This window comes from Bos grunniens, chromosome 29, assembly GCF_055505025.1.
Source record: "Bos grunniens cultivar Pamir isolate PY7600 chromosome 29, Bosgru_T2T1.0, whole genome shotgun sequence".
Taxonomy (NCBI): domain Eukaryota; kingdom Metazoa; phylum Chordata; class Mammalia; order Artiodactyla; family Bovidae; genus Bos; species Bos grunniens.
In genome coordinates this window covers 28,581,714-28,599,976 of record NC_141193.1, presented here as the reverse complement: position 1 = coordinate 28,599,976, position 18,263 = coordinate 28,581,714, and the positions used below count along the sequence as shown (strand labels likewise).

At 38.1% G+C, this 18,263-nt stretch overlaps 1 protein-coding gene across 12 annotated transcripts in view; it reads right to left on the bottom strand.

The window, feature by feature from the left end:
- Nucleotides 1-18,263, bottom strand: part of ANO5 (anoctamin 5) — a 93,842-nt gene that overhangs the window by 73,927 nt on the left and 1,652 nt on the right. For all 12 annotated transcript variants that reach the window (XR_015158078.1, XR_015158076.1, XR_015158077.1 and 9 more), the window contains exons 2-3: nt 9,453-9,496; nt 5,599-5,646 (exon numbers count right to left, since the gene is read on the bottom strand). Coding sequence is in view for 9 of the 12 variants with exons in the window: in XM_086385605.1 (XP_086241731.1) it covers nt 5,599-5,646; nt 9,453-9,496 (92 nt within the window). In the remaining 3 variants the exon portion in view is untranslated. The remainder of the gene's footprint in view (nt 1-5,598; nt 5,647-9,452; nt 9,497-18,263) is intronic.

Genomic DNA, 18,263 nt, shown 5'->3' with positions numbered 1-18,263 from the left:
ATGTACCTCCCAGGTCCAAGCCGCTCAGGTTCAGGCACTCGGATAGTCCTCAGAGGCGCAGACTCAGTTGGGCCTGAGTATTGTGCTCTTCCCAGGTCCGAGCAGCTCAAGTGATGAGGTGTTTGGCGAGCGCCAATGCTGCGACTTATGGCCTCCCCGCCACTCGGTTATCTGGGTGCAAAACCGGCGCACCTTCTTAGGCAGATGTTAACCGTCCAGACCCCCAAGAAGTTTTAGTTAGCAAAGAAGCCTGCTTACAGTTTTATAGATAATGTCTCTCTGGGGCTGCGATTGCCCCCTTCCGGCTCTGGCTGCCTATCACCGGAGGGGGAAGGTCTGCAGCCGGCTATCTCTGTTCAATTCTTTGTTCCGTGCACGGGCCTGGCGGTCTTAGGTTGGGGCTGGCTTTTCGCGTAGTAGATATCCCACAGTCTGGTTTGTTAGCCCAAATTATTTCGCTCAGATAGTGCTCAGGGTATTCAGGCCAGATTCTTACTCTAAGCGATGCAGCCCGCGCTGCGCCTCCCTGCCCAGCCCCCGCTTGTTAATGGCGCCTGCAGGCGTCTGCGCTGCTTCTCCACTGGGGGAGTTACCGTAGGACTCGCAATCTTCGAGTTTTAATTGTTTATTTATTTTTTCTTCCTGTTATGTTGCCCTCTGTGCTTCCAAAGCTCGGCACAGATTCGGCAGTGAGAAGGTTTCCTGGTGTTTGTAAACTTCTCTCTTTTTAAGACTCCCTTCCCGGGACGGAGCTCCGTCCCTCCCTCTTTTGTCTCTTTTTTTGTCTTTTATATTTTTTCCTACCTCCTTTCAAAGAGTGGGATTGCTTTTCTGGGTGCCTGATGTCCTCTGCCGGCATTCAGAAGTTGTTTTGTGGAATTTACTCGACGTTTAAATGCTCTTTTGATGAATTTGTGGGGGAGAAAGTGTTCTCCCTGTCCTACTCCTCCGCCATCTTGGCTCCTCCTCCCTGAAAACTTTTATTACTGGTGCTACACAGGAGTCGGCAATAACATCTTTCTTTCATTACACATAACTTGAACACCTTAAGGCCTAACTTTTGAATTGTTATGTCAGGTGTTTTAAATCTGTATATTTTTAAAATCCAAGATAGAGATAAGAGAGAGAGAGAAAGAGTAATGTCCAATTGGAAATGAAAAAATATATATATTTACATGAGGATCAAAAATATGAAGCATCTATGGGCAGATTTAACATATATGTATAATACTTGTACATTAAAAATGAAAATACTGCTGATATATACTAAAACATATCAAAACAGAGATATATTCTATGTTCATGTATTTTTGAAAAGGGTCAATATTGTTAAGATGTAAATTCTCCTGAAATTAATCTATAGATTCTAGGCAATACCAATCAAAACACCAAAAATAATTTTTTTAGACTTGTCAAGCTGATTGTAAAATTTATATGAAAAATGTAGATTTTAGAGTAGCCAAACAATTTTGATAAAGAAGAATAAATTGGAAATAATCTGATTTTCATACGTTTACTACAAAGTGAAAGCAGAGACATTACTTTGTCAACAAAGGTTCTTCTAGCCAAGGCTATGGTTTTTCCAGTAGTCATGTATGCATGTGAGAGCTGGACTATAAAGAAAGCTTCAGTTCAGTTCAGTTCAGTTGCTCAGTCGTGTCTGACTCTTTGCGACCCCATGAATTGCAGCACGCCAGGCCTCCCTGTCCATCACCAACTCCCGGAGTTCACTCAAACTCTTGTCCATCGAGTCGGTGATGCCATCCAGCCATCTCATCGTCTGTCGTCCCCTTCTCCTCCTGCCCCCAATCCCTCCCAGCATCAGAGTCTTTTCCAATGAGTCAATTCTTCGCATGAGGTGGCCAAAGTATTGGAGTTTCAGCTTTAGCATCATTCCTTCCAAAGAACACCCAGGGCTGATCTCCTTTAGAATGGACCAGTTGGATCTCCTTGCAGTCCAAGGGACTCTCAAGACTCTTCTCCAACACCACAGTTCAAAAGCATCAGTTCTTCGGCACTCAGCCTTCTTCACAGTCCAACTTTCATATCCATACATGACCATTGGAAAAACCACAGCCTTGACTAGATGGACCTTTGTTGGCAAAGTAATGTCTCTGCTTTTGAATATGCTATCTAGGTTGGTTGTAACTTTCCTTCCAAGGAGTAAGCATCTTTTAATTTCATGGCTGCAGTCACCATCTGCAGTGATTTTGGAGCCCAGAAAAAGAAAGTCTGACACTGTTTCCACTGTTTCCCCATCTATTTCCCATGAAGTGATGGGACCGGATGCCATGATCTTCGTTTTCTGAATGTTGAGCTTTAAGCCAACTTTTTCACTCTCCTCTTTCACTTTCATCAAGAGGCTTTTTAGTTCCTCTTCACTTTCTGCCATAAGGGTGGTGTCATCTGCATATCTGAGGTTATTGATATTTCTCCCGGCAATCTTGATTCCAGGTTGTGTTTCTTCCAGCCCAGCGTTTCTCATGATGTACTCTGCATACAAGTTAAATAAACAGGGTGACAATATACAGCCTTGACGTACTCCTTTTCCTATTTGGAACCAGTCTGTTATTCCATGTCCAGTTCTAACTGTTGCTTCCTGACCTGCATATAGGTTTCTCAAGAGGCAGGTCAGGTGGTCTGGTATTCCCATCTCTTGAAGAATTTTCCACAACTTATTGTGATCCACACAGTCAAAGGCTTTGGTAGTCAATAAAGCAGAAATAGATGCTTTTCTGGAACTCTCTTGCTTTTTCCATGATCCAGTGGATGTTGGCTTAGCACCAAAGAATTGATGCTTCTGAACTATGGTGTTAGAGAAGACTCTTGAGCCTCCCTTGGACTGCAAGGAGATCCAACCAATCCATCCTAAAGGAGGTCAGTCCTGGGTGTTCATTGGAAGGACTAATGTTGAAGCTGAAGCTCCAATTCTTTGGCCACCTGATGCGAAGAGCTGACTCATTTGAAAAGACCGTGATGCTGGGAAAGATTGAGGGCAGGAGGAGAAGTGGATGACAGAAGATGAGATGGTTGGACGGCATCACACACTCAATGGACGTGGGTTTGGGTAAACTCCAGAAGTTAGTATTGGACAAGGGTCCTGGCGTGCTGCGGTTTATGGTGTTGCAAAGAGTCGGATACGACTGAGTGACTGAACTGAACTGAACTGAACTGAGAGTAATCAGGACAGTGTAATACTGTCAGAAGAACAGACATATGATGGGGCAAAGCAGAGTTAGAAATAAACTCACACCTACATGGTCAGTTTCCACAAAGGTTCTATGAGGAAATGATAGCACGTGCTACATATGCATAGTAAAAAGCAAATAAATTTAATTCTCACCACAAATCATCTACAAAAGTGAACTCAAAATGAACCCCAGACCAAAGGTAAGAGTTAAAAATATAAAACTGTAGAAAATCTGAGAAAATCTCCTCTACTTTGGTACAGACAAATATTTTTTAGAGCACCAAAAGCATGGTTCATTTAAAAAAAAAAAAAAGAATGAGAATCTGAACTTTGACATTTTGAAAAAAATTTTTTTTAAAAAACAGTGTTAAGTTAAAAAAAAAGGGGAAAGTCATAGATTGGGAGAAGACGTTTGGAATACACAAAATTGACAAAGGTCTTGCCTTCAAACTTTTTAAAAGCCAGTAAAAGATAATCCAGTTTCTAAAATACAGAAAAGATTTGAACATACAGTTAACAGAAGATGTATGATTGGTCAATAAGCCCATGAAAAGATGTGTAACATTATCATTCATCAGGGAAACGAGAATGTCCCCTCTCAATTTCCCTCATGGGCAAGGGGGTGATAATAAATATGTAAACGGTTCCCACAAAATAATCAAGGAGAAAAAAAAAAGAAAACCTAACAGCTTAACAGAAAAATAGACAAGATATATAAACAGATGATCCAGCAAAATAAATGAACATGACCATAAATGTAGAAAAAAGATAAGTGTCTCACTCATATTGAGAGGTATGAAAGTTTAAATTATCCTAGGATACAGTAGTAAATGAAAAAGCTCCACTATCTATATCTCTCTAACAGACAGGCAAACATCTAAACTCAGTAAACACTGTTTGTTAGTAAGGCTCTGGAGAAAGAGAGCACTTGTATATTTCTTAGCAATGCAAAACAGAAGGAAATTTGGTAATATATGGTAAAATTACATATGCCTTTATTTTTGATGGTTAAATACTATTTAGAAAGATACACTTGGCCAAAATATTATAAGCCTGATTCCCAAGGGTTAAAAACTAAAAAAAAGAAAAGATTTCCAAGATTAAAAACAACCCAAAGGTCCATCAGTAAAAGACTGGATGAATACATTATCCTAAACCCACACAATTGAATACTATGTCACACACTAGCAAATGAGAGTGAAATCGATACGCAATACAGATGGAACTCCAGGATGTTTTTAAGTGAAAACCAAGGAACAGATCAATACATAGAGTATGCTATCTTTAGTGTAAGAAGCAGGGGAAATGTAAATACACATATGTATTTAGACACGGACACACAGAAAAGTAAAGGATGCACGATGCACTGGAAGGACTAACTAAAAATGCTCACTACAGAAGACTTGAGAGGAGAAAAGAAAGAAGAAACTTTTCCTTGAAATGCTTTGATTCATAGTTTCAAACAGAGATGGATTTACCAGCAAATAATGAAGTCAAAGTTTCAGTGCCTCTTACATCAGTCCCTTCAAGCATTTAGGAAGAATTCTAGCAATGTGCTTGTTCTCACGATCAAACATTTTTGTAAGGGTTTTAAAGTAAATTATTGTCCTATTATTCTTCTTAAAAAGTGACGCCAAAATAGCATATGCTTTAGGCTCCACTTAACCTTATTTGATCTATGGTTTTCAACTTGGGAATCAGATAAGTGTTTAACATGGTCAAAAAATAAACATAAATTAAAATAAGTTAAAAAAAATTTTTTAAATAAAATTTCCGGTATTTTATTTTGATCAACCCCACAATCTTCATTCTGGAACATAAAGATCAGTATGCTAGTGAAAAGGAAAACATTTGTATCAAAATTGTCAGTAAGAAAATAACTCTGTTTCCATATCTTCCCAAAGGGTATCTTTTAGTTAGTAAGCAACTAATATAAAATTTTGAATGCCTTTATTTACCTCTTAATTGACATTCAAATTTGCTAAATAAATTGTACTTCTTCATGATTATTCTTAGGTGTGCAGCTACAGGTAGAATGAGAGATGTATGGAGAAAGAATACTAAATTAGACCTCGGAAACCTGAGTTCTAATCTAGTCCAGGATATGCCCCCTAAACATATGTTTAATTTTGGTCAAATCATTAAACGTCTCACACCCTTCATTTTCTCATCTCTAAAACTGGGAAAGTAAAATGCAAGCAAAGTGCTATGCTTTATGCACCATTCTAACTAATGTGCCTGATGACACCTTTTTCCCCACAAGCAATGGATTGTTTGCAAATAAAGCATCAAATATCATGTATAAGAACTTGAAAAATAACTGAACTAAATAAGAGTCATAAATACTGATTATACAAAGATAACCCATCATGTCCATGCAAGAAAGTGCACTACTGATGGCTGCTTACCCGTGGTTCTTGACAGATGAGAAAACTGGACTCTCCACTTCTCAGGTCCTAATAGCACCATGGAGAAGACACAGCACTGTTAATAATAAGGCAATGGAGAGCATACAACTGTCAACAACAAAAACTCTAGATTCTCTATGCAAAATCTAAACCTACAACTCAGGGGAGCTATGAAACACATGAAATTGTATGCAAAATTCTGTATATACATGGGGTTTCCCAGGTGGCGCTAATGGTAAAGAACCCACCTGACAATGCAGGATACATAAGAGATGTGGGTTCGATTCCTGGGTTGGGAAAGCTCCACTGGAGGAGGGCATGGCTACCCACTCCAGTATTCTTGCCTGGAGAATCCCAAGGACAGGGGAGCCTGGTGGGCTGCCGTCTGTGGGGTTGCACAGAGTCGGACATGACTGAAGCGATTTAGCAGCAGCAGAAGAGCAACTAAGCACAGCATGGATATAACTTTTTTTCTTTTAATTCTGATTTTATTTAGGTTCTTTTGTTTCCTTAGTTGAAACTGAAAGCTTGTAAATTTTATTTTATCTTTTCAAATATCAGCTCTTAATTTCATTGTTCTTTTCTATTGTCTTTTTAGTCTCTATGTCATTTATTTCTGTTCTGATCTTTACTTTTATGAAGAGCTTTTATCATAAATGGATGTTGAATTTTGTCAAATGGTTTGCAGTATCATATTCTTTTTATCTTTGATGTGATCATATGATTTTTGTCTTTCATTTTGTCAATGTGATGTATTATGCTGACTGATTTGCATGTATTGAACCATCTTTGCATCCCTAGAATAAATTTTCACTTGACCATGGCATATGATCCTTTTAATGCATTTTTGAATTCTTTTTGCTACAATATTTTGTTAAGGATATTTTTATATGTGTTCAAGAGGTATATTAGCCTGTAATTTTCTTTTTTTGTGGTGTCCTTGTCTGGTTTTTGTATCAGCATAGTTCTGGCCTCATAAAATGAATTTGGAAGTGTTTCCTTTTCCTCAATATTTTGGAAGAACTTGAGAATGATTGATACTAAATTTTCTTTGAATTTTTGGTAGAGTTCTCCAGTGAAGCCATCTGGTCCTGGAATTTTGTTTGTTGAGAAGTTTTTGATTAATTATTAAGTTATATATCACCATAAGAAAGGCTATATATGACATGCCCACAGCAAACATCATGCTCAAAAGAAAAGCTTTCACCTTTTTCTGTAAGATCAGGAATAATAATATGATGCTCATTCCTGACACTTTTAGTTAACATAATATTTCAAGTCCTAGCCTGATCAATTAGGCAAGAAGAATAAATAAAAGACCTACTACATTTAAAAGGAAAAGCAAAACTGTCACTATTTGCAGATGGCATGTGTTAATATAACCAAAAACCTGAAGACTGCCCCCCTAAAACTGTTAGAATTAAATATTAAATTTAGTAAAGCTGCAGGGTACAAAAATACACAAAAGTCAGTTGCACTTCCACACACACTAGTAAAGAGTTATCATAAAGAGAAATTAAGAAAACAATCCCATTTACAATTGCATCAAAAAGAATAAAATACTTAAGAATAAATTTAACCAAGGAAGTGAAAGACCCGGAACACACTGCTGAAAGACACTGAAGACACGTAAGCAGAAAGCTGCCTGTGCTCATGGGCTGAAAGCTTAACGGTGTTGAAGTGTCCACATCACGCAAAGCAATCTACAGATTAATTCGACCAACTATAATTCCAATGGCATTTTTCACAGGACTGAATTAATAATCCTAAAATTTGCCTAAACCCACAAAAGACCCTGAACAACCCAACCAATCTTAAGAAAGAAGAACAAATGTGCAGGTATCATACCTTCCGATTTCCAACTATATTATAAATACATAGTAATCAAAACATAATAGTATTGATATAAACACAGAAATATAGATGAACAGAACAGAGAGCCCAAAAATAAACCCATTATATATGATCAATTAATTTATAACAAAGGAGCCAATAAAATACAATGGGTAAAGGATAATGTCTTCTTCAATAAGGGGTGTTAGGGACACTGGATAGTCACATGCAAAATAATGAAACTAGACCACTATCTCACACCATACACAAAAATTAATTTAAAATGCATTAAAGAATTGAGTGTAAGATCTTAAATCATAAAACCCAGGAAAAAAATTTAGGTGGTAAGCTCCTTGACATCAGTCTCAGAGACAATTTTTTGCATCTGACTCTAAAACCAAAGGCAGTAAAAACAAAAATAAACCGGTGAGATTACACCAAACTAAAAAGTTTCTGCATAGCAAAGGAAATCATTAACAAAGTGAGAAGGCAACCTACCAAATGGGAGAAAATATTTGCAAATCATACACCTGATAAGAGGTCAACACCAAAATACATATACATATATATAAAAAAAAAGCCATACAACTCAATAGCAAAAAAGCCAAACAATCCAATTGAAAAAATGGGCAGAGGATCTGAATAAGCATTTTCCCAAAGAAATACAGATGGCCAACAGGCACATGAAAAGATGTTCAACATCACTAATCATCACAGAAATGCATATTAAAATCACCGTGAGATATCACCTTACTCTTGTAAGAATGGCTACTATTAAAAAGATAAGGATAACAGTGTTGGCAAGAATATGGAGAAAAGGGAACCCCTACGTACTGCTGATGGGAATATAAATTGGTACAGATACTATGGGAAACAGTATGGAGATTCTTCAAAAAATTAAAAACAGAACTACCACAGGGTCTGGCAATCCCACTTTTGGTTATTTATCCAACAAAAAAGAAAATACTAATTTGAAAAGATACATGAACCCCTAAGTTCACTGCAACATTATTTATAATAGCCAACATATGGAAACTACCTGAAGTACCTGTGAATGGATAAGTTAATAAATAATATGGACACACACACACACATAATGGAATATTTCTTAGCCATAAGAAAAAGAATAAAATTTTGCCACATGCTACATCAACGGAACTTGAGGGTATTATGCTAAGTGAAGTAAATCAGACCGAGAAAGACAAATACTGTATGATTTCACTTACATGAGGAGTCTAGAAAATAAAACAAACAAAATGGAACACAACTTACAGACATACAGAACAGATGGGTGGTTGCCAGAAAAGAGGTGGCTGGAGACAGGCAAAAGCTTGAAAGGTGTCAGGAGGCATAAAGAGTCAGTTACAAATAAGTCATGGGGATATAATATATGATACAGTGACTGCAGTCAATGGTATTGTACTGCACATTTGCTAAGAGAGAATAAACATTTGCTAAGAGAGAATAAATCTTAAATGCTATCATCACAAGAAAAAACATCTGTGACTCTGTATGATGATGGATGGTAATTAGACTTATTGTGATGACATTTAGCAGTAAGAACAAATATGAATCATTATGTTGCACACCAGAAATTAATATCAGATTATATGTCAATTATACCTCAGTAAAAAGGCACTAATCAGATACTGCTAACTCTACCAAAAATAGCCATCAAATATTATTCCTTGCATTATAGTCAAGCAGAGTGTTAAGCTAAATACTATTATCTTGCATATCAAGTCTCAGCATATCTGAGTTTACATCACAGAAAGCCTCAAAACAAATCCAAACTTATGTTTTCTCTCCTATAACACCCAGAAAGATTCAATATTAAGGTTATGTGAAACATGGAATTTGCTTTACTTAAGAATTAATAAGGTGGAGGACAAAACATGAAGAATGTACTATGAATAAATAACCGAAGTACAAAGACCCAAGTATTCATATGAAGTACATATCTAACCTTGCCTCAATTTTTGTTCTGACTTATAAGAAGCTAACACATATATTTAACTTACCTCATTTGCTTTGGAATAACGTTCTTCTTTACTGAATCGTCTGTCTAAATTAAACAATAAAAAAAAGTCACATTAAAATGGCCAACTGATCACAATATGTTAAAACTCTGAATAGGGAGAATTCAAAATGTAAAAGATCATATTATCTGCGAACAGAAACAATTTTAATTCTTCCTTTCCAATTTAGATGTCTTTTATTCCTTTTCCTGCCTAACTCGTCTGGCTAGAACTTCTAGTACTATGCTGAACAGAAGTGACAAAAGCAAATATCCTTGGCTGACCAATAAAGTTAACGCATAAACAAAAGCTCCTTGAAGTTCCTAATAAGTATTAAAAGTATAAACGGGTCTTGAGATTAAAAAAAAAAAAAGTTGACAAATGCTATCTTAGCTATAAATTCAGTAGAAATGCATGCGCTATGGGAATGGTACAAGAACGCTCATAACAGTATTACTGGTAATAACCAGAAAACCAAGCCTTCCCAGGTGCCTCAGTGGTTTAAAAAAAAAAAAAAACGCCTGCCAACGTGTTCGATTTTGGGGGCTGGAAAGATACCCTGGAGAAGGAAAAGGCAACCCACTCCAGTATTTTTGCCTGGATAAAATCCCATGGACAGAGGAGCCTAGTGGGCTACACTCCATGGGGTTGCAAAGAGTTGGGCATGACTGAGCATACAACACTCAGAAAACCAGCATCACCCCAAATATTCACAAACAATACAGTGGATCAATACAATGTAGTATAATCACACCATGTATGGTGTTTAGCAATAAAATTGAATTAGTTTTAATAAGATGCAAAAGCATAAATCTCCCAGAAACAGTTAGCAAAAAGGCGGAAATAATTAGCAATATTTCAATTACGTAAAGTTTAACTATGCAAAACCAAAGTATGTTACTTACGGATGAATACTTAAGGGTAGGTAAATGTTGGGATACAATTAATACAATTACTCACCAAAAAAACACTCCAGTTCCCTAAGCTCAGACTGCTGTCCTGTATTGCAAACCACACACCAAATATTTAGGCCCTCTCTGCACTGACCTGTGACAACCTGGGCTCAGGAAATTGACATATGCTGTTACTCTGGCTACTGCTAATGCTGTGAATAGTAAACTGTTCTTTGTCTCCCATCCAGGTGTCTCATAATCTTCTACCAGTAACCATAAAATTGTAACAGGCTACTTTGTCAACTTTCAAATGCAGTCAAGTCTCAGACTTTTCACAGTTCTTGCCATTGATTGTCAGTACAACAATGATAATAATGGTGGTGATAATCGCTAACGTGCATTCATTCCCTATTGTTAAATTTACAGTACAGCAGAGGAGACAGAAAGAAATGCAAAAAAGGCAAAATGGTTGAGGAGGCCTTACAAATAGCTGAGAAAAGAAGAGAAGAAAAGGCAAAGGAGAAAAGGAAAGATATACCCATTTGAATGCAGAGTTCCAAAGAACAGCAAGGAGAGTAAGAAAGCCTTTCTCACTGATCAATGCAAAGAAATACAGGAAAACAATAGAATGGGAAAGGCTAGAGATCTCTTCAAGAAAATTAGAGATACCAAGGAAACATTTCATGCAAAAGGGGTAAAATAAAGGACAGAAATGGTAGAGACCTAACAGAAGCAGAAGATATTAAGAAGAGATGGCAAGAATACACAGAAGAACTGTACAAAAAAGATCTTCACGACCAGATAATCACAATGGTGTGATCACTGACCTAGAGCCAGACATCCTGGAATGTGAAGTCAAGTGGGCCTTAGAAAGCATCTCTACGAACAAAGCTAGTGGAGGTGATGGAACTCCAGTTGAGCTATTCCAAATCCTGAAAGATGATGCTGTGAAAGTGCTGCACTCAATATGCCAGCAAATTTGGAAAACTCAGCAGTGGCCACAGGACTGGAAAAGGTCAGTTTTCATCCCAATCCCAAAGAAAGGCAATGCCAAAGAATGTTCAAAATACTGCACAATTGCACTCATCTCACATGCTAGCCAAGTAATGCTCAAAATTCTTAAAGCCAGACTTCAATAGTATGTGAACCGTGAACTTCAAGATGTCCAAACTGGATTTAGAAAAAGCAGAGAAACCAGAGATCAAATTGCCAACATCCGTTGGATCATCGAAAAAGCAAGAGAGTTCCAGAAAAACAGCTACTTCTGCTTTATTGACTATGTGAAAGCCTTTGACTGCGTGGATCACAACAAACTGAAAAATTCTTAAAGAGATGGGAATACCAGACCACCTTCTTGCCTCCTAAGAAATCTGTATGCAGGTCAAGACACAATCGTTAGAAATGGATATGGGACAACAGATTGACTCCAAATCGGGAAAGCAGTATACCTTGACATAAAGGTATACTGTCACCCTGTTTATTTAACTTGTATGCAGAGTACATCATGTGATATGCCGGGCTTGATGAAGCACAAGTTGGAATCAAGATTGCTGGGAGATATATCAATCACCTCAGATATGCAGATACCACCACCCTTACGGCAGAAAGTGAAGAAGAACCAAAGAGCCTCTTGATAAAACTGAAAGAGGAGAGTGAAAAAGTTGGCTTAAAACTCAGTATTCAGAAAACTAAGATCATGGCATTGAGTCCCTTCACTTCCTGGCAAATAGATGGGTAAACAATGGAAACAGTGAGAGACTTTATTTTGGGGGGCTTCAAAATCACTGCAGATGGTGACCGCACCCATGAAATTAAAGGACTCTGGCTCCTTGGAAGAAAAGCTATGACCAACCTAGACAACATATTAAAAAGCAGAAACATTACTTTGCCAACAAAGGTCCATCCAGTCAAATTTCCAGTGGTTATGTATGGCTGTGAGAGTTGGACTATAAAGAAAGCTGAGTGCTGAAGAGTTGATGCTTTTGAACTGCAGTGTTGGAGAAGATTCTGGAGAATCCCTTAGACTGCAAGGAGTCAAAAGAGTGAATCCTAAAGGAAATCAGTCCTGAATATTTACTGGAAGGACTGACACTGGGAAAGACTGAAGACAGGAAGAGAAGTGGAAGACAGAGGATGAGATGGTTGAATGGCACCACCAACTCAATGGACACGTGATGGACAGGGAGGCCTGGCATGCTGCTGTCCATGGGGTCTCAAAGAATTAGACATGACCTAGTGACTGAAATGAGAGGAGACAGACCCAAAACTGTGATAAATGCTATACAAGAGACTAAAAGAGCAAACAGAGAAAGTGAGAAAAACAAGGAGAGATGAGGTTTAGACGTAAGGAACTCAGAAAATCTCTCTGAGTGGGTAATAATTATACTGAGATGTGAAAGTTGAGAGGATACAAGAAACATGAGAACAAGCAAAGGCTGCGAGACAGGAACAGTGTTTTTGGTGTTGAAAGAAACAAAGGCCAAGCTAAAGATGAGTAGGTAAATGGCAGACAGGTATAAGAAGGTGTTAGAAAGGCATAGAGTGGGGGACTATTTGTGGAGGTCCTTGTATGACTAGATTTCTTCTTTGGTGAAATAGTAAGCCATGAAATAGTCTTTAAATAGTATTTACATTTAAATTTTATGAAAAGCACTAGTTACTGACTGGAGGATGTGTTAAAAGATAGTGAGAACTGAGAAAAGAAATAAATCATGAGAGGTTGCTGCAATAAATCACAAGAGATGTTGGGGGTCCAGCCTGCAGTTGGAAACACTGCAAATGAAGGCACCTAAGTGGACTGTAGATACCTCAGTAAAAATGGAAAACAAACTGCTATCATATTGCAGCTGTGCAGGTGGAGAGACAAAGAAGATGAAAGATTATTAGACTTGAGCAATTTGTGAATCCATTTACTGAAATAGGGAAGATTATTAATGGTAGGCAATTAATAAAGCAGATGCTGCTGGCTCCCCACAAATATCCTTTCTCTTCCTTGTTCTTTACTAACAAAATACTAATTATATGGTGCAGCAATGAGCTCTCACAAAAAAAGAACAAAAGAACACATTTCCTAGCCTTCCTTGCAATCTAAGAATATGACATAAACTTAAAGCTGTGTGCTCTGCCATGCTAAGTCACTTCAGTCGCCTTCAACTCTTTGCAACCCTGTGGACCATAGCCCACCAGGCTCCTCTGTCCATGGGATTCTCCAGGCAAGAACACTGGAGTGGATTGCTTTGCCCTTCTCCAGAGGATCTCCCCGACCCAGGGATTGAACCCTCATCTCTTACTTCTTCATTGGCAGGTGAGTTCTTTACCACTAGTGCCATCTGGGAAGCCCAAATTCAAAGCTACCAAATATCACATAAATGGCTTTTATGTCTATATTATATACTAAGATGTGTGTAAGCATTAAATGAAAATGCATGTAAATTGCCTCATGCAGCCAGTTGCTGGCATAGAGATCATGAATGTTATTCTTGTTGATATTGTTATTATTAGGATATATTCTATACTTTTATTAATTTTCAAAACTATTTCAAAGTCTTTGGATAAGTTGTAGAGTGTCAGAATAAAGATAAAACAATATATATTGTATTCAGGTCTTTTTACTGCAGGATCTATTAAACAGTTAATGGCTAGTGTAAGCAAAGTCCAAAACTAACATGCTGTAGATATAGCCATAGCATTTAACTTTTCTGAGTACAGGTTTTCTCATCTAAAAGATTTAAAATATAAGTAAAAATTATCTGATATATATAAAATATCACACAGTATCATTATCAAAGGGTTTTACTCATGAATACTGTCTAGATGTACAGCTAAAAATTCCACAATGTCTTGACTACCTCTCTTTGGATTTTCCACAAAATAAAAAAAGGAAACTAATCTAGCAAACTCTTAGAATAAGTAGATAAAGAATAGAAGTCTAAGAAAATACATGCGTTGTCTCTCAATGTATTGCACTTGCACACTGGCGTAGGGAGGCTTTTATTTTCTTGAGGACAAAAACAGTCACTGTTATGCATAGAATTAAACACAGTTCCAAGCACAGAGAAAAAAATGTACACCTTAAGCTTGAGTTATAGAATATTTTATAATTCCATATTTTAGAAAAGAAAGTAGAAAAACTGGAAACACTAACTTTTACTTCCTCTAATTATTTTTGCTGTACTTAACATAAAACAAATAGTTTAAAAAATATTTTCAAATTGTTATCAGGACTGGATGCAAAGTGTTTATTTCAGAATGTGGAAGTGAAGTGAAGTGAAAGTCGCTCAGTCGTGTCCGATTCTGCGATCCCATGGACTATATACAGTCCGTGGAATTCTCTAGGCCAGGATACTGGAGTGGGTAGCCGTTCACTTCTCCAGGGATCGAAGCCAGGTCTCCCACACTGCAGGCGGATTCTTTACCAGCTGATGATATAGTTCCTTCAGATTATCTCCAATCTATAATAGTTCTCTCATGCTTTTGCCTTTCAATTTGCTGATTCCTCACCCTGGATCTAACAACTGTTTCTTTTTTTAGCTAATTTTTGCTTATTTTTCCACTTTACAACAGTTTTGACATCTTCCTTTCAAGCCTCACCAGTAAACCTCCTCATCTGGCCCCTGGTCAGCCTCCTCCCTGCTCCCATAGCACCCTGGCCTTAGTTCTTTGGGAAATGTAGCCCCATTCTGGGCTTCCCTGGTAGCTCAGCTGGTAAAGCATCTGCCTCCAAAGCAGGAGACCCAGTTCGATTCCTGGGTTGGGAAGATCCCCTGAAGAAGGGATAGGCTACTCACTCCAGTATTCTTGGGCTTCCCTGGTGGCTCAGATGGTAAAGAATCCGCCTGCAGTGCAGGAGACCTGGGTTTGATCCCTGGGTCAGGAAGATCCCCTGGAGGAGGGCATGGAAATCCACTCCAGTATTCTTGCCTGGAGAATCTCCGTGGGCCGAGAAGCCTGGTGGGCTAAAGTCCATGGGGTCGAAAAGAGTCGGACACGAATGAGAGACTAAGCACAGCACAGCCCTGTTCTGAGTCAGTTCAGTTCAGTCACTCACTCATGTCTGACTCTTTTCGACCCCATGAATCGCAACATGCCAGGCCTCCCTGTCTATCACCAACTCCCGGAGTTTACTCAAACTCATGTCCATCGAGTCGGTGATGCCATCCAGCCATCTCATCCTCTGTCATCCCCTTCTCCTCCGCACCCAATCCCTCCCAGCATCAGAGTAAGAGATCTAAGTAAGCCCTGTTCTACCACCCTGTGTTGCTGCTGCTGCTGCTGCATCGCTTCAGTTGTGTCTGACTCTGGGTGACCCCACAGATGGAAGACCACCAGGCTCCCCCGTCCCTGGGATTCTCCAGGCAAGAACACTGGAGTAGGTTGCCATTTCCTTCTCCAATGCATGGAAGTGAAAAGTGAAAGTGAAGTCTCTTAGTCGTGTCAGACTCTTAGTGACCCCGTGGACTGCAGCCCACCATCCTCTATAAGACTGCAAACTCCCTGAGAAGCAGGTGGAGTGCACTTTGTAAACAGCATCCCTTTCAGAAAAGTAGAAACATTAAAGAAGATAGATGTATTTCCTCACACACCATGCTCCCTCTCTCACACAGCGCTCACCTATTTGTGCTCTCTCTCTCACACACACAATCAGATGTTCGCACATGTCAGAGACCCAGATACATTTCACACCCAGAGAATATAAGGTTGAAGAAACTGCATAATCTACAAACCTCTGTCAACACAGAGGCATATCCGAAGAGGCAGGATTTGAAGCCAACAACTCTAGATCAGCTTCTTGCTATTCCTGCAACTTCCTCTCAAGTCAATAGAATTGATTAGGCCACTATTCCTGTGGCCTAGAAACCAGAACTATGAAAGGTTCAGTATAGATCACTATCTCTCTTTCTCTCTCTCTAGTCGCTAAGTCATGTCTGACTCTTGCGACCCCATGTACTGTAGCCCGCCAGGCTCCTCTGTCCATGGGATTTTCCAGGCAAGAATACTGGAGTGGGTTGCCATCTCCTTCTCCAGGGGATCTTCCCAACCTAGGAATCGAACTCAGGTCTCCTGCATTGCAGGCACATTCTTTACTGACTGAACTATGAGGGAAGCCCTATCGATCACTATGGAGAATCATAAAATATGAGTCAAAATTTATGCCAGCCCAAAGACAGCTTTGAGTTTTCACTGAAAGCACATTACTAATACATACTCAGTGAACCCAGAACCCAAAAATAGCCCTTGGATTTACCAAGTGGTCTTCTCAGTTTACATTTCTTCCAGGAGTATAAAATAACATAAACATAAATACGGCCACAGACAAAAAATAAATGAATATTTCAAATCAGAACTTGATAACAATGTCGATCAGTCAATTAGTCAATTTCAGCAACACTGACATTTTGCCAGCAGCATATCTTTATATAATAATTTAATGTTCTATTACACATTGCCCTTATAATTTCACTTTAAAAATTATTATATTGTGGGAAAACAGTTAATTGGAGATCACTGATTGTTTCTGTGTTCAACTGTAAAGAAAATAAACAGAAAATATAACAAATCCTAGAAAAATCTATTATGTCTGAAAGGCACAGTGTAAATATTCTCTCTCCAGGGAGAAATTTTGTCACATGTAAATCAACTGTTTAACTCTCTTCAAAGATGATTTAGAAAATGTGTAATACACAGATTCAGGTTTCTCTTCAAAGGTGATTTAGAAAATATATAATACACAGATTCAGGCTTACCTATATTGGGGAATTTAAGAAATCCATTTTATATTAAAACACAAGAATAAAAGTAGCTCTTAAAAATTCATGCTGTGGGGGACTTCCCTGGTGGTAGTTGTATTTCCCTCTGTATTTAATTATTTTTGTTTAAAAAGGGAGGAGTTGCTTCAAGTGATACCATTAATAAAATGGAAAGAGAACCCACAAACGGAGGAAAATATTTGCAAGCCATATACACTGAACATATAAAGACTTCTTACACCACACTAATTAAAAGGCAACTAACTAATTTTTTTAAAACAGGCAAAGGATTTGAATAGACATTTTTTCCAATGAAGATACATGAATAGTTAATAAGCACTGAAATAGATACTCAACACTTCTGGTCACTGAAAAAATGTAAATCAAAATCACATTGAGACAGCACTTCACAACCACTAGGGTTGCTATAAATAAAAAAGACAGACAATCACAAATGTTAGTGAAGACGTGGAGTAATTGAGGTCACTATATACTACTTGTGGAAATACGAAAATGAGGCAGAAAACAGTTCAGCAATTTCTCAAAATGCTCAATATACAGCCACCATATTATTCAGTAATTCCAATACTAGGTGTATACCCAAGAAAAATATAAACGTATTTTCATACAGAATCTTGCAATAGATGTTCATAGCAGCATCATTCACAGTAGCCAAGGAAGTGGAAACAATTCAAATGTCCACCAATTGATAAACAGATTAAGTATGAATATATCTGCAATGGAATATTACTTGACAATAAAAAGGAATAATGCAATGATACAAGTTATAACACGCAAAACCAGTTACAGAAGATCGCATATTGTATGAGTCTGTTTACCAGAAGTGTTCAAAATTGGTAAACCTAGAGACAGTAAATAGATTAGAGGCTGCCTAGAGCTGGGGGTACCTGAGGTGGGGAAAGGGTGAAGGGGGATTGACAGCTAAGAGGTTTCTATTTGGGGTAATGAAAATGTTCCAAAATCAGATTATGGTGATGATGGCAAAATTGTAAATATACTAAAATTGGAACTGTACCTTTAAAGTGGGTGATTCTTATTGTATTTAAATTATATCTCAAGCTGTTAAGGGGAGGAGGAGGATGCATAATAAAATAAGGCATTTTATTTCCTTGGTGTCTTTGAAGACTAAATAGTATGACTTCTTAGATCATTTA